This window comes from Lissotriton vulgaris, chromosome 6, assembly GCF_964263255.1.
Source record: "Lissotriton vulgaris chromosome 6, aLisVul1.2, whole genome shotgun sequence".
Classification (NCBI taxonomy): Eukaryota; Metazoa; Chordata; class Amphibia; order Caudata; family Salamandridae; genus Lissotriton; species Lissotriton vulgaris.
This window is the reverse complement of record NC_141694.1, coordinates 9022225-9039068: the sequence shown is the minus strand read 5'-3', so window position 1 is coordinate 9039068 and position 16844 is coordinate 9022225. Positions and strand designations below refer to the sequence as shown.

General features: G+C 52.5%; 1 protein-coding gene across 2 annotated transcripts in view; it reads right to left on the bottom strand.

Annotated features, from left to right (window-relative positions):
- Positions 1–16844, bottom strand: part of RRP36 (ribosomal RNA processing 36) — a 133557-nt gene that overhangs the window by 29099 nt on the left and 87614 nt on the right. The window contains exons 3-5 of one of the 2 annotated variants that reach the window (XM_086925831.1): positions 11491–11638; positions 5725–5791; positions 43–147 (exon numbers count right to left, since the gene is read on the bottom strand). In XM_086925831.1, coding sequence (XP_086781957.1) covers positions 43–147; positions 5725–5791; positions 11491–11638 — 320 coding nt within the window. The remainder of the gene's footprint in view (positions 1–42; positions 148–5724; positions 5792–11490; positions 11639–16844) is intronic. The other variant, XM_086925832.1, reaches the window with a different exon arrangement.

Sequence of the window (16844 nt, the reverse complement as noted above, 5' to 3'; positions counted from 1 at the left end):
AGCAAACGGCCATCAGATGGACAAGATACAACAAAAACACACCTCTTTCTCCTTCTTCTTGATGTCGTTGATGAAGCCGTAGGTTTTCTCAAAGATTTCTGGCTTGTACTCTCCAGAGAGGTCATCGAAGCGAGGGTCTCGATGCACCTGCAACACAGCACAAGAGGGCAGGAGTCAGAGGAAGCAGCGAACTAATGAACAAATGCTCATCCAATGGACAACAAAGCAGTGACACACCTGAGAGGTTACAAATACCTCTGATACAGGTGGCAGCACAAGAGAAGCACCGATGGCCTCGGGCTGAGGATCTACAAGTGTAAGTTGCTTATCAGCTTCTTTGGCCATGGACAAGTTTACCATAGTACTGCACTGTGTTCACGGCACAAGGATAACGCTTGCAAAGACTAGCTTCTCACAACTCTGCACCGTACTCACGTCACAAGGGTAACACTTGCAAAGATGAGCTTCTCACAACTCTGCACCATGCAAAGACGAGCTTCTTACAACTCTGCACCCTGCTCAAGTCACAAGGGTAACACTTGCAAAGACGAGCTTCTCACAACTCTGCACCATGCAAAGACGAGCTTCTTACAACTCTGCACCCTGCTCAAGTCACAAGGGTAACACTTGCAAAGACGAGCTTCTCACAACTCTGCACCATGCAAAGACGAGCTTCTTACAACTCTGCACCCTGCTCAAGTCACAAGGGTAACACTTGCAAAGACAAGCTTCTCAAAACTCTGCACCATGCAAAGACGAGCTTCTCACAACTCTGCACCGTGCTCAGGTCACAAGGGTAACACTTGCAAAGACGAGCTTCTTACAACTCTGCACCGTGCTCAGGTCACAAGGGTAACACTTGCAAAGAGAAGCTTCTCACAACTCTGCACCGTGCTCAGGTCACAAGGGTAACACTTGCAAAGAGAAGCTTCTCACAACTCTGCACCGTGCTCAAGTCACAAGGGTAACACTTGCAAAGACAAGCTTCTCACAACTCTGCACCGTGCTCAAGTCACAAGGGTAACACTTGCAAAGATGAGCTTCTTACAACTCTGCACCGTGCTCAAGTCACAAGGGTAACACTTGCAAAGAAGAGCTTCTTACAACTCTGCACCGTGCTCAAGTCACAAGGGTAACACTTGCAAAGACGAGCTTCTCACAACTCTGCACCGTGCTCAAGTCACAAGGGTAACACTTGCAAAGACGAGCTTCTCACAACTCTGCACCGTGCTCAAGTCACAAGGGTAACACTTGCAAAGACGAGCTTCTCACAACTCTGCACCCTGCTCAAGTCACAAGGGTAACACTTGCAAAGACGAGCTTCTCACAACTCTGCACCCTGCTCAAGTCACAAGGGTAACACTTGCAAAGACGAGCTTCTTACAACTCTGCACCCTGCTCAAGTCACAAGGGTAACACTTGGAAAGACAAGCTTCTCACAACTCAGCACCCTGCTCAAGTCACAAGTGTAACACTTGCAAAGACGAGCTTTTCACAACTCTGCACCGTGCTCAAGTCACAAGGGTAACACTTGCAAAGATGAGCTTCTCACAACTCTGCACCGTGCTCAAGTCACAAGGGTAACACTTGCAAAGAGAAGCTTCTCACAACTCTGCACCGTGCTCAAGTCACAAGGGTAACACTTGCAAAGAGAAGCTTCTCACAACTCTGCACCGTGCTCAAGTCACAAGGGTAACACTTGCAAAGACGAGCTTCTCACAACTCTGCACCATGCAAAGACGAGCTTCTTACAACTCTGCACCGTGCTCAAGTCACAAGGGTAACACTTGCAAAGACGAGCTTCTCACAACTCTGCACCATGCAAAGACAAGCTTCTTACAACTCTGCACCGTGCTCAAGTCACAAGGGTAACACTTGCAAAGACGAGCTTCTCACAACTCTGCACCATGCAAAGACGAGCTTCTTACAACTCTGCACCGTGCTCAAGTCACAAGGGTAACACTTGCAAAGACGAGCTTCTTACAACTCTGCACCGTGCTCAAGTCACAAGGGTAACACTTGCAAAGAAGAGCTTCTTACAACTCTGCACCGTGCTCAAGTCACAAGGGTAACACTTGCAAAGACGAGCTTCTCACAACTCTGCACCGTGCTCAAGTCATAAGGGTAACACTTGCAAAGACGAGCTTCTTACAACTCTGCACCGTGCTCAAGTCACAAGGGTAACACTTGCAAAGACGAGCTTCTTACAACTCTGCACCGTGCTCAAGTCACAAGGGTAACACTTTCAAAGACGAGCTTCTCACAACTCTGCACCGTGCTCAAGTCACAAGGGTACCACTTGCAAAGACAAGCTTTTCACAACTCTGCACCGTGCTCAAGTCACAAGGGTAACACTTGCAAAGAAGAGCTTCTCACAACTCTGCACCGTGCTCAAGTCACAAGGGTAACACTTGCAAAGACGAGCTTCTCACAACTCTGCACCGTGCTCAAGTCACAAGGGTAACACTTGCAAAGACGAGCTTCTCACAACTCTGCACCCTGCTCAAGTCACAAGGGTAACACTTGCAAAGACGAGCTTCTCACAACTCTGCACCCTGCTCAAGTCACAAGGGTAACACTTGCAAAGACGAGCTTCTTACAACTCTGCACCCTGCTCAAGTCACAAGGGTAACACTTGGAAAGACAAGCTTCTCACAACTCAGCACCCTGCTCAAGTCACAAGTGTAACACTTGCAAAGACGAGCTTTTCACAACTCTGCACCGTGCTCAAGTCACAAGGGTAACACTTGCAAAGATGAGCTTCTCACAACTCTGCACCGTGCTCAAGTCACAAGGGTAACACTTGCAAAGACGAGCTTCTCACAACTCTGCACCGTGCTCAAGTCACAAGGGTAACACTTGGAAAGACGAGCTTCTCACAACTCTGCACCGTGCTCAAGTCACAAGGGTAACACTTGCAAAGAGAAGCTTCTCACAACTCTGCACCGTGCTCAAGTCACAAGGGTAACACTTGCAAAGACGAGCTTCTCACAACTCTGCACCATGCAAAGACAAGCTTCTTACAACTCTGCACCGTGCTCAAGTCACAAGGGTAACACTTGCAAAGACGAGCTTCTCACAACTCTGCACCGTGCTCAAGTCATAAGGGTAACACTTGCAAAGACGAGCTTCTTACAACTCTGCACCGTGCTCAAGTCACAAGGGTAACACTTGCAAAGACGAGCTTCTTACAACTCTGCACCGTGCTCAAGTCACAAGGGTAACACTTGCAAAGACGAGCTTCTTACAACTCTGCACCGTGCTCAAGTCACAAGGGTAACACTTTCAAAGACGAGCTTCTCACAACTCTGCACCGTGCTCAGGTCACAAGGGTAACACTTGCAAAGACGAGCTTCTCACAACTCTGCACCGTGCTCAAGTCACAAGGGTAACACTTGCAAAGAGAAGCTTCTCACAACTCTGCACCGTGCTCAAGTCACAAGGGTAACACTTGCAAAGACGAGCTTCTCACAACTCTGCACCATGCAAAGACAAGCTTCTTACAACTCTGCACCGTGCTCAAGTCACAAGGGTAACACTTGCAAAGACGAGCTTCTCACAACTCTGCACCATGCAAAGACGAGCTTCTTACAACTCTGCACCGTGCTCAAGTCACAAGGGTAACACTTGCAAAGACGAGCTTCTTACAACTCTGCACCGTGCTCAAGTCATAAGGGTAACACTTGCAAAGACGAGCTTCTCTCAACTCTGCACCGTGCTCAAGTCACAAGGGTAACACTTGCAAAGACGAGCTTCTTACAACTCTGCACCGTGCTCAGGTCACAAGGGTAACACTTGCAAAGAGAAGCTTCTCACAACTCTGCACCGTGCTCAAGTCACAAGGGTAACACTTGCAAAGACAAGCTTCTCACAACTCTGCACCGTGCTCAAGTCACAAGGGTAACACTTGCAAAGACGAGCTTCTTACAACTCTGCACCGTGCTCAAGTCACAAGGGTAACACTTGCAAAGACGAGCTTCTTACAACTCTGCACCGTGCTCAAGTCACAAGGGTAACACTTGCAAAGACGAGCTTTTCACAACTCTGCACCGTGCTCAAGTCACAAGGGTAACACTTGCAAAGACGAGCTTCTCACAACTCAGCACCATGCAAAGACGAGCTTCTTACAACTCTGCACCGTGCTCAAGTCACAAGGGTAACACTTGCAAAGACGAGCTTCTCACAACTCTGCACCCTGCTCAAGTCACAAGAGTAACACTTGCAAAGACGAGCTTCTCACAACTCTGCACCGTGCTCAAGTCACAAGGGTAACACTTGCAAAGACGAGCTTCTCACAACTCTGCACCGTGCTCAGGTCACAAGGGTAACACTTGCAAAGATGAGCTTCTCACAACTCTGCACCCTGCTCAAGTCACAAGGGTAACACTTACAAAGACAAGCTTCTCACAACTCAGCACCATGCTCAAGTCACAAGGGTAACACTTTCAAAGACGAGCTTCTCACAACTCTGAACCCTGCTCAAGTCACAAGGGTAACACTTGCAAAGACGAGCTTCTCACAACTCTGCACCGTGCTCAGGTCACAAGGGTAACACTTGCAAAGACGAGCTTTTCACAACTCTGCACCGTGCTCAAGTCACAAGGGTAACACTTGCAAAGACGAGCTTTTCACAACTCTGCACCGTGCTCAAGTCACAAGGGTAACACTTGCAAAGACAAGCTTCTCACAACTCTGCACCATGCAAAGACGAGCTTCTTACAACTCTGCACCGTGCTCAAGTCACAAGGGTAACACTTGCAAAGACGAGCTTCTCACAACTCTGCACCGTGCTCAAGTCACAAGAGTAACACTTGCAAAGACGAGCTTCTCACAACTCTGCACCGTGCTCAAGTCACAAGGGTAACACTTGCAAAGACGAGCTTCTCACAACTCTGCACCGTGCTCAAGTCACAAGGGTAACACTTGCAAAGACGAGCTTCTCACAACTCTGCACCGTGCTCAAGTCACAAGGGTAACACTTGCAAAGACGAGCTTCTCACAACTCTGCACCGTGCTCAGGTCACAAGGGTAACACTTGCAAAGATGAGCTTCTCACAACTCTGCACCCTGCTCAAGTCACAAGGGTAACACTTACAAAGACAAGCTTCTCACAACTCAGCACCATGCTCAAGTCACAAGGGTAACACTTTCAAAGACGAGCTTCTCACAACTCTGAACCCTGCTCAAGTCACAAGGGTAACACTTGCAAAGACGAGCTTCTCACAACTCTGCACCGTGCTCAGGTCACAAGGGTAACACTTGCAAAGACGAGCTTCTCACAACTCTGCACTGTACTGCAAGACAAAGTACTCAAGGTACAGAATTAACACTCCCAAGCACAAGCTTCAAATGGTACCAGTCAGAACAGCACTGTACGAAAGGCACAGTGACAAGCGTTACACACTACTGCTCGGTTCTACACTGAAGACAAGGCAAGTAAGTATATATTCCAAAACAAACACTACTACAAAGCACTCAAGGTACAGAATGATCACTCCCAAGCACAAGCTTTACATGGTGCCAGCTAGAACTGCACTGTTCAAAAGGCACAGAGATAACTCATCTAATGACAAGCATTACACAGTACTCCGCAGCACTACAAAGAACCCCAGGCACACGGGTAACTGCCAAAGACGAGTTTTCAGTGTACGGAAAACACCAGGCACATTGAGCTACAAGGGAGTTATTGTGCACATCTAACAGTGAATTAAGATGAGAACACACCTTCTTTTTCACAGGGACCACCTGCCTCAAAAATGGCGCTGGCTTCTTGGCAGAGATCTCCATTGGTCTGCAAGAAAGAAATGTAATGTAAATACAACGTATATACCGCAACTCATGCCCGGGGGCGTCTTGGCGCTGTGGAGTTACTATTCAACAACACTGAAGTTACAAGTGTCGTGGCCACTGTGGCATCATCATTCAGAGGTACCACGCGCCGAAAGTACTCTAAACTGGCCTCATATCTTGGAGAACTACAAACCAGTAATGTTCACCCCATTGAAGAGGAACTTGTAGAGTCCTCAAAAAGATCATGTGCTGTGGATCGGTGATAGAGTCTTACAGCCAACATTATTTCTTGGGCCAGGAATCGGTGCTGCTCACAGCTGGCGCCATCGCAAGGACAGGCAGAGAGAAGTACTGCTCGCAGCAAGCAGAATCACGCGGAGCCGTGATCAGCGCTGCTCTCAGGCACTTCCTTCAGAGACACGTGAAAGCTGCTCTCAGGCACTTTGTTTAGGGCCATGAGGGGTTTCACGTGAGTCCTATTGTGAGGCTGCAGTTAATGGCCTCTACAGGCCACGCTGCCCTTGGCCGCTACAGGCCACCACTGCACTTGGCCGCTACAGGCCACCACTGCCCTTGGCCGCTACAGGCCACCACTGCCCTTGGCCGCTACAGGCCACCACTGCCCTTGGCCGCTACAGGCCACCACTGCCCTTGGCCGCTACAGGCCACCACTGCCCTTGGCCGCTACAGGCCACCACTGCCCTTGGCTGCTACAGGCCACCACTGCCCTTGGCTGATACAGACCCCCCCCTCATCCTGACAGCCAAGTCATTAAGAGCTCCAGACCATGCGGTTCTCAGTCTATAGTCACGGGGAGAGTGCGGACGAGCCATCCCCTGGCCTTGCAGTTGCTTCGGAGAGTTCTACTGGCCTCAGTCTATAATCAGTGGGAGAGTGCGGACGAGCCATCCCCTGGCCTTGCAGTTGCTTCGGAGAGTTCTACTGGCCTCAGTCTATAGTCAGTGGGAGAGTGCGGGGCGAGCCATCCCCTGGCCTTGCAGTCGCTTTGGAGAGTTCTACTGGCCTCAGTGTATAGTCAGTGGGAGAGTGCGTGGCAAGCCATCTCCTGGCCTTGCAGTCGCTTTGGAGAGTTCTACTGGCCTCAGTGTATAGTCAGTGGGAGAGTGCGTGGCGAGCCATCCCCTGGCCTTGCAGTCGCTTTGGAGAGTTCTACTGGCCTCAGTGTATAGTCAGTGGGGGAGTGTGTGGCGAGCCATCCCCTGGCCTTGCAGTCGCTTTGGAGAGTTCTACTGGCCTGAGTCTATAGTTAGTGGGAGAGTGCAGGGCGAGCCATCCCCTGGCCTTGCAGTTGCTTCGGAGAGTTCTACTGGCCTCAGTCTATAGTCAGTGGGAGAGTGCGGGGCGAGCCATCCCCTGGCCTTGCAGTCGCTTTGGAGAGTTCTACTGGCCTCAGTCTATAGTCAGTGGGAGAGTGCGGGCGAGCCATCCCCTGGCCTTGCAGTTGCTTTGGAGAGTTCTACTGGCCTCAGTCTATAGTCAGTGGGAGAGTGCGTGGCGAGCCATCCCCCGGCCTTGCAGTCGCTTTGGAGAGTTCTACTGGCCTCAGTCTATAGTCAGTGGGAGAGTGCGGGCGAGCCATCCCCTGGCCTTGCAGTCGCTTTGGAGAGTTCTAGTGGCCTCAGTCTATAGTCAGTGGGAGAGTGCGGGCGAGCCATCCCCTGGCCTTGCAGTCGCTTTGGAGAGTTCTACTGGCCTCAGTCTATAGTCAGTGGGAGAGCGCGGGCGAGCCATCCCCTGGCCTTGCAGTCGCTTTGGAGAGTTCTACTGGCCTCAGTCTATAGTCAGTGGGAGAGTGCGGGGCGAGCCATCCCCTGGCCTTGCAGTTGCTTCAGAGAGTTCTACTGGCCTCAGTGTATAGTCAGTGGGAGAGTGCGTGGCGAGCCATCTCCTGGCCTTGCAGTCGCTTTGGAGAGTTCTACTGGCCTCAGTCTATAGTCAGTGGGAGAGTGCGTGGCGAGCCATCCCCTGGCCTTGCAGTCGCTTTGGAGAGTTCTACTGGCCTCAGTGTATAGTCAGTGGGAGAGTGTGTGGCGAGCCATCCCCTGGCCTTGCAGTCGCTTTGGAGAGTTCTACTGGCCTCAGTCTATAGTCAGTGGGAGAGTGCGGACGAGCCATCCCCTGGCCTTGCAGTCGCTTTGGAGAGTTCTACTGGCCTCAGTCTATAGTCAGTGGGGGAGTGCGTGGCGAGCCATCCCCTGGCCTTGCAGTCGCTTTGGAGAGTTCTACTGGCCTCAGTGTATAGTCAGTGGGAGAGTGCGTGGCGAGCCATCCCCTGGCCTTGCAGTCGCTTTGGAGAGTTCTACTGGCCTCAGTCTATAGTTCGTGGGAGAGTGCGGGGGGAGCCATCCCCTGGCCTTGCAGTCGCTTTGGAGAGTTCTACTGGCCTCAGTCTATAGTCAGTGGGAGAGTGCGGACGAGCCATCCCCTGGCCTTCCAGTCGCTTTGGAGAGTTCTACTGGCCTCAGTCTATAGTCCGTGGGAGAGTGCGTGGCGAGCCATCCCCTGGCCTTGCAGTCGCTTTGGAGAGTTCTACTGGCCTCAGTCTATAGTTCGTGGAAGAGTGCGGACGAGCCATCCCCTGGCCTTGCAGTCGCTTTGGAGAGTTCTACTGGCCTCAGTCTATAGTCAGTGGGAGAGTGCGGACGAGCCATCCCCTGGCCTTGCAGTTGCTTCGGAGAGTTCTACTGGCCTCAGTCTATAGTCAGTGGGAGAGTGCGGGGCGAGCCATCCCCTGGCCTTGCAGTCGCTTTGGAGAGTTCTACTGGCCTCAGTCTATAGTCAGTGGGAGAGTGCGTGGCGAGCCATCCCCTGGCCTTGCAGTCGCTTTGGAGAGTTCTACTGGCCTCAGTCTATAGTCAGTGGGAGAGTGCGTGGCGAGCCATCCCCTGGCCTTGCAGTCGCTTCGGAGAGTTCTACTGGACTCAGTCTATAGTCCGTGGGAGAGTGCGTGGCGAGCCATCCCCTGGCCTTGCAGTCGCTTTGGAGAGTTCTACTGGCCTCAGTCTATAGTCAGTGGGAGAGTGCGGGGCGAGCCATCCCCTGGCCTTGCAGTCGCTTTGGAGAGTTCTACTGGCCTCAGTCTATAGTCAGTGGGAGAGTGCGGGGCGAGCCATCCCCTGGCCTTGCAGTCGCTTTGGAGAGTTCTACTGGCCTCAGTCTATAGTTCGTGGGAGAGTGCGGACGAGCCATCCCCTGGCCTTGCAGTCGCTTTGGAGAGTTCTACTGGCCTCAGTCTATAGTTCGTGGGAGAGTGCGTCGCGAGCCATCCCCTGGCCTTGCAGTCGCTTTGGAGAGTTCTACTGGCCTCAGTCTATAGTCAGTGGGAGAGTGCGTCGCGAGCCATCCCCTGGCCTTGCAGTCGGTTTGGAGAGTTCTACTGGCCTCAGTGTATAGTCAGTGGGAGAGTGCGTGGCGAGCCATCCCCTGGCCTTACAGTCGCTTTGGAGAGTTCTACTGGCCTCAGTCTATAGTCAGTGGGAGAGTGCGTGGCGAGCCATCCCCTGGCCTTGCAGTCGCTTCGGAGAGTTCTACTGGCCTCAGTCTATAGTCAGTGGGAGAGTGCGTGGCGAGCCATCCCCTGGCCTTGCAGTCGCTTCGGAGAGTTCTACTGGCCTCAGTCTATAGTCAGTGGGAGAGTGCGGGCGAGCCATCCCCTGGCCTTGCAGTCGCTTTGGAGAGTTCTACTGGCCTCAGTCTATAGTCAGTGGGAGAGTGCGGGGCGAGCCATCCCCTGGCCTTGCAGTCGCTTTGGAGAGTTCTACTGGCCTCAGTCTATAATTCGTGGGAGAGTGCGGACGAGCCATCCCCTGGCCTTGCAGTCGCTTTGGAGAGTTCTACTGGCCTCAGTCTATAGTCAGTGGGAGAGTGCGGGGCGAGCCATCCCCTGGCCTTGCAGTCGCTTTGGAGAGTTCTACTGGCCTCAGTCTATAGTCAGTGGGAGAGTGCGTGGCGAGCCATCCCCTGGCCTTGCAGTCGCTTTGGAGAGTTCTACTGGCCTCAGTCTATAGTCAGTGGGAGAGTGCGTGGCGAGCCATCCCCTGGCCTTGCAGTCGCTTTGGAGAGTTCTACTGGCCTCAGTCTATAGTCAGTGGGAGAGTGCGGGCGAGCCATCCCCTGGCCTTGCAGTCGCTTTGGAGAGTTCTACTGGCCTCAGTCTATCGTCAGTGGGAGAGTGCGGGGCGAGCCATCCCCTGGCCTTGCAGTCGCTTTGGAGAGTTCTACTGGCCTCAGTCTATAGTCAGTGGGAGAGTGCGTGGCGAGCCATCCCCTGGCCTTGCAGTCGCTTTGGAGAGTTCTACTGGCCTCAGTCTATAGTCAGTGGGAGAGTGCGGGGCGAGCCATCCCCTGGCCTTGCAGTCGCTTTGGAGAGTTCTACTGGCCTCAGTCTATAGTCAGTGGGAGAGTGCGTGGCGAGCCATCCCCTGGCCTTGCAGTCGCTTTGGAGAGTTCTACTGGCCTCAGTCTATAGTCAGTGGGAGAGTGCGGGCGAGCCATCCCCTGGCCTTGCAGTCGCTTTGGAGAGTTCTACTGGCCTCAGTCTATCGTCAGTGGGAGAGTGCGGGGCGAGCCATCCCCTGGCCTTGCAGTCGCTTTGGAGAGTTCTACTGGCCTCAGTCTATAGTCAGTGGGAGAGTGCGTGGCGAGCCATCCCCTGGCCTTGCAGTCGCTTTGGAGAGTTCTACTGGCCTCAGTCTATAGTCAGTGGGAGAGTGCGGGGCAGCCATCCCCTGGCCTTGCAGTTGCTTCAGAGAGTTCTACTGGCCTCAGTGTATAGTCAGTGGGAGAGTGCGTGGCGAGCCATCCCCTGGCCTTGCAGTCGCTTTGGAGAGTTCTACTGGCCTCAGTCTATAGTCAGTGGGAGAGTGCGTGGCGAGCCATCCCCTGGCCTTGCAGTTGCTTCGGAGAGTTCTACTGGCCTCAGTCTATAGTCAGTGGGAGAGTGCGGGGCGAGCCATCCCCTGGCCTTGCAGTCGCTTTGGAGAGTTCTACTGGCCTCAGTCTATAGTTCGTGGGAGAGTGCGGACGAGCCATCCCCTGGCCTTGCAGTCGCTTTGGAGAGTTCTACTGGCCTCAGTCTATAGTCAGTGGGAGAGTGCGGGGCGAGCCATCCCCTGGCCTTGCAGTCGCTTTGGAGAGTTCTACTGGCCTCAGTCTATAGTTCGTGGGAGAGTGCGGGCGAGCCATCCCCTGGCCTTGCAGTCGCTTTGGAGAGTTCTACTGGCCTCAGTCTATAGTCAGTGGGAGAGTGCAGGCAAGCCATCCCCTGGCCTTGCAGTCGCTTTGGAGAGTTCTACTACGTGAGTCTATAGTTCGTGGGAGAGTGCAGGCGAGCCATCCCCTGGCCTTGCAGTCGCTTTGGAGAGTTCTACTGCCTGAGTCTATAGTTCGTGGGAGAGTGCGTGGCGAGCCATCCCCTGGCCTTGCAGTCGCTTTGGAGAGTTCTGCTGGCTTCAGTCTATAGTCAGTGGGAGAGTGCGGGCGAGCCATCCCCTGGCCTTGCAGTCGCTTTGGAGAGTTCTACTGGCCTCACCCAGCACCAGGCGCCAAGGTTTGTAAGTGGTCCCCACAGAGTGAAACAGGATGGTCAACTTAACTCCAATCTGCATGTATCCCGTACACAAGTTGTAATATACAGGCAAGCTCACTCCCAACCCCCAAAGCCTTCTGGAGGACCCATACCGGTTCTTGTTCAGACGAGGCTTCTTCTTGGCGTTCTCCACAGCCGAGGGCCCCGTCTTGGCTCCAAACACCATCTGATTGTAGAGTTTGGTCCCAACTTTACTCTGGAGCTGCAATAACTCCTCGAAGGACATCTCGGCCAGTCCTGCTGAACACAGGGGAAGCTTCATACATTACAACGTGCCATCAGTGAAGCCCCCTTTCTAACATGATATATTTTATTTTAAAAATACAGACCACAGATACGTGTATTCTCCGTTGTTAGAAATGGCGATTTACAGTTGGCTAAGGCTTGCGCCAAAGCCAGGCAGAAACCACCATTCTACGTCAGGTCAAGGAAGTCACCCGCCAAGACAACCCCGCTCACCCTTGTGGTAGCTTGGCACGAGCAGTCAGGCTTATCCCAGAGGCGATGTGTAAAGCGTTTGCGCACGCACCCAGCAACAACACCCAAGGCCCACCACAAAGGAAACTCCACACAAGGTTATAGATAAAAATAGCCTTTGTATTATACCAAACACATTAAATATTAAACACAGACTTTACAATGTGCCACTGGCACGGGCAGAATTTACAGGGGATTATATACATCGGACAGGGCCACATGGACCCCTGTCAGGAATAAGCACTTTTAGAACTAGCACTTGGTAGAATTAGCACTTTGTAGGAATAACGCTTAGCACATAGAACATATAATAACTGTAGCACCAAATAACAAATGTAGCACACAACCAGTAACCACTGGTAAAAGGTAAGTACCACCTACGCAATCCTAAACACCTTAGGCAAATATCACGCAGGGAACCATGGACATACATTTAGGGGTATAGGCCTAAAAAGCATTGCATATGATATAACAATCACATAATGCAGGTAATCACATTTGCGCAAAAGATCACATAGGGCAAAAACATGTACCCCACGCAAGGGCCCAACACATAAACTGTCCCCCAGGCTAACTTGGCTCTCAGGGGTTAGAACGCCCTGTGTCCACAATGTCAGGGCAGGAAGGATGCGCAAGGGGAACAGGCCTAAACTTAGCAGCTGCCCACTAAGTGCTGGGCAGCTGTAGGACAGGAGCCTGGCACCAGCGTGCCTCCTGGCTCTTCGTTGGGGGCTCTCAATGAACAGTAGGGCCACAACAACGTGGGAGCCTCGTGGGCTCTATGAACAACAACTGGGCCCTCAGGAGCCTCTCAGGCTCTGAATACAAAATGCCCGGGGGAGCCTCGTGGGCTCGAAATAGCCTGTGCTCCAGGAGCCTCGTGGGCTCGAAATAACGATGACTGCGGGACAACGTGGGAGCGAAAACAAATGCACCAGTGGAGCCTCGTGGGCTCTTAACAAATGCTGCCACACTGGGAGGGGGGGGGGGGGGGGGGAAGCAGCCCGCTGCCAACCGGGACCGCTCTACCCTCATAGATGCCTCCTAAGAAGTGGGAGCCACGGGCCTCTAAACAAAATGTCCCCGACGTTGGAGCCTCTCGAGCTCGAGACTGGAATGCCGCTATTACTATGGGAGCGGCCCACTGCCAGCCAGGGCTGCTCTACCACCGAAAATGCCCCCTTCAGCGTTGGAGTCCCGCTCCGGGGACTCGAAAAGAAAATGGCCCCCTTGGTGTTGGAATAGCCCGTCTGGACTTACCGGGCGGTGCTTTGCTTGCAGGGGACTCCGCAGCGAGGCTCTCCTCTCAGACCTGGGAGCCTAGGTGCCAGCTTCGCCCTGTCTCCCTCGTCAATCGGGAGGCCAGCGGAGCGGGGGGCAGCTTCTCTCGGCGGCCGTGCCTCCAAGCGTGGGGATGCCCTCAAGGATGGGCCAATCCCCGCGCTGGATACCTGTGACGCTGCGGGAGTCCCAGCCGGCTGGGACCAATCCCAGCGCGGGTCCGATGACGTCAGCGCTGCACTCCTCTGCTCGCTCTCGGCCCCGGGGCTGCGGCGGTGATCTCGCAGGTGCCAAACGAGGGGTAGGCTCCCTCGAGCTCCAAAATAACTGTACAAGCTGGGTGGGCACCTGCACTAGACCCTAATGAGCGGGGTAGGTTCCCGCTAAGGACACAAGGCAGAGGGGTGGGCACCCGATAAGTATATACGCCGAGGAACTGGCAAGGATGCGGGGTGGGCGGCCCGCGCCGCAGATCGGCAAAAGGAGGGGATCCCCACTCCGGGGAAATCCCTCAGGACGGAAATCACCAAATATCAGGGCCCTACAGAAATAAGGATACAGCGCTCCCAGGGCGCTTAGAGGCACAAAAGTCCAGGGCAAAAGCTCAGGGAAAAGTCCTTTTAGAATGTAGGAAAAAAGGGGGGGGGACAAAGGCTGGGGCCAGTTCACAGGGCCCTCCGGGCAGGGAGGTAGTCCCCAGTGGCGGTTCCTCCTGGCGCCCAGCAGCAGCAGGCCCCCCTCAAGTTAGGATCAGCAGAGAACATTTTGTAAGGGGTCACAGCCCCTTGTTATACACAGAAACCCTTTGTCTTAGGGTGCAGGGTGGGGGAAGACCAGTCGCAGCTGGTTTTGGAGCACTCTGTTGTGCTAAGCCCCTCTCACCATTCACTGGCCAGGCTAGGGTCATCAGTCGCACCACAGGGGGCAGAGCCAGCATTGTGTGGGGAAAGCCCAGCCCTATTCAGGTCCCAGGTGCACTCCTCCCACCCATCTGGCTGTTAATCTCTCTATTCACCACCGGGGCAGACCCATCCTGACTCCTGGAGCCAGGCTCACCAGCCAGCTCCAGCCAATCACAAGCCAGACAGTCATTTCACCTTTAATTACACAGACATGCCAACTTCTAGAAGTGGCACTTCCACACTAGACACATTAACGCCGCACACATAATCGCGCAGCATTTAATCACACGAGTTCGCACATACCAAGCTCGACCATGCACTCCCCACGCATCAGGAACTACCAGGGACACATACATTCCCCATGCATTCCTATGGAGGGCAGGCCAACCTCACTACACGCACGCACTTTACCCTGGGACCCAGTGGTAAAGTGCGCAGAAGCCAAAAATCACTAACACCATGTCACAATTAAAAGCAAAAAGTTAAGGGGTGAACCTGCCAGAAGGGCCGAGTCCAACATATGTTAAAACTGAACACAGTAGTCACTTGTGTCGTTATATGAAAACATCATAGATTTCTTTTTTCACAGTTGCACATTTCTTTAGTTACAATACTTCTGTCATGGGCATCAGCATACTTTCCATTACAAGCATTCACGAGAGTGTAAGCTATTGATATTTTAAGTGACAATGCCTTTTATTTATGGGTTTTTAAAAGCAACACATATAAAAGGCATTTTCATTTTTATAGCTAAAACTCACAAATGCACGACCACTTTCATAGTGTCCGCGCCCCTTTCTTTAGATGCATATTCAGGTTACAGTGAGCAGAGTCTAAAGAAAGGGGTGTGTCCAACATTAAAGTGAAAGCGCGGTATGGGGCACTTTCACTCAAAGCGGAAAAAAAATAAAGGAAGAAAGTTACAGTAGCGCAGCCGCTAAAGTGAAAGCGGGCCGTGCTGCAAATTCAATAACTAAGTGCAGCCATAAATTAAATAAAGTGCTGCCGCGTAAGTGAAAGCGGACTGCGCTGTAAATCGAAAAATAAATGCATTAACATTATTATAAAAGCGGGCGGCGTGCTGCAACGTCCTGTGAGGAACAGGGGAATTAATTAAAGAAAATAGTGTTCACCGACTAGATAACCAGGTAACACCACAAGTAAAATGTCTGGTCCTTACAGGAGGTTAGAAATGCAGACAAAGCTGTGCCAATGAGGGACTAGTAGGCCTATTCGCTAGTGAAAAGCAACGATTTTGAAAGGATTGTACCAGGAGCCAATTGAAAAGATGAGTGTGAAAATGGGCGGAGCTTTTATTTCCTACTTAAATCAAGCCAGCCTTGCGCGCTGCCCAGGCTCAACCTACAAACAATTGCACAGAGTTGTTTGTATTGATGTGAGACTCACAACAAGAGTCTTACGAGTTGCCATGGTGACATCACCCCCTCCGCCAATAAGAGGGACGAGCTACTGTCTGAAGTGAGGTCTAGCAAGACAGAATGAACACGTCAATCAATCAATCAATCATAGCATTTGAAAAGTGCACTACATACCCGTGAGGGTCTCAAGGCGCTGGGGCGGGGGGAGCTGCTACTGTTCGAAGAGCCAGGTCTTGAGGAGTCTCCTGAAGGTTAGGTCGACTTCGGTTTGTCGTAGGTGAATGGGAAGGGTGTTCCACGTCTTGGTGGCGAGGTGTGAGAATGCTCTGCCGCCGGTGGTCACTCTTCGGATGCGGGAGATGATGGCGAGGGCGCGGTTTGCAGAGCGGAGATGGCGGGATGGGGTGTAGAGGCTGAGTTGGCTGTTGAGGTACGCTGGTCCGGTGTTGTGGAGCGCATTGTGTGCATGGGTGAGGAGCTTGAAAGTGATCCTCTTGTTGATGGGGAGCCAGTGCAGGTCTTTCAGTTGGGGTGTGATGTGGCTGCGGCGAGGGATGTCGAGGATCAGGCGTGCGGATGCGTTCTGGAAGCGTTGGAGTTGTGTCAGGAGTTTGGCCGACGCTCCTGAGTAGAGGGTGTTGCCATAATCCAGTCTACTGCTGACGAGGGCCTGGGTGACCGTCCTTCTAGTGTCAGTGGGGATCCACTCGAAGATCCTGCGAAGCATGCGGAGGGTGTTGAAGCAGGAGGAGGAGAAGCTGTTGACCTGCTTTCTCATGATTCTGTTGCAGGAATTATACTAAGTCACAGAACTATGCTTGTGATCATGGAACCTTAATAGGTTGGGACAGTCATTCTGCCACCCTAGTACCCATGAGCCCAGGACCGACTAGTAATAGTGTCTCACTTGCCCTCCCACTCACTCACAGAGGAACCACTGATTAGACACCCCAGAGCACAACACTCCAGACTCTCAGGAATCGCGTGTGCAGGATACTCCCTTTCGCTCACTCTCCTGTACTTGTCCACAATAAGATCGGGCAGAGACACATGAAAAGTTTAAAATGTTTATTTTAACTACTGTGCTCTAGTATACGTACCACAACAAGTAGAAAAATGCCTGATACAAATACGGTTAGCATAGCAAGTAGTCCATAATTCATAAAAGGTGCTGTCAGTATATACGACAGAGTAGCCAAACCTCCCTCTCCGTCTACAGAAGCAAAATAATTATGAATCAGAAGATCTCTGGGTATTAGCAGCAGACCCTGTAACTCAGTCTATAGATGGAAAATCTACATCACAGAAGCTGTCACACTCCCTTCTCTGGAAAGATCACTCTCCAAATGTGTGTCACCCACCCGTGTATACCTATAGGACCAAAGTACATGTTCCAAAAGAACAGCT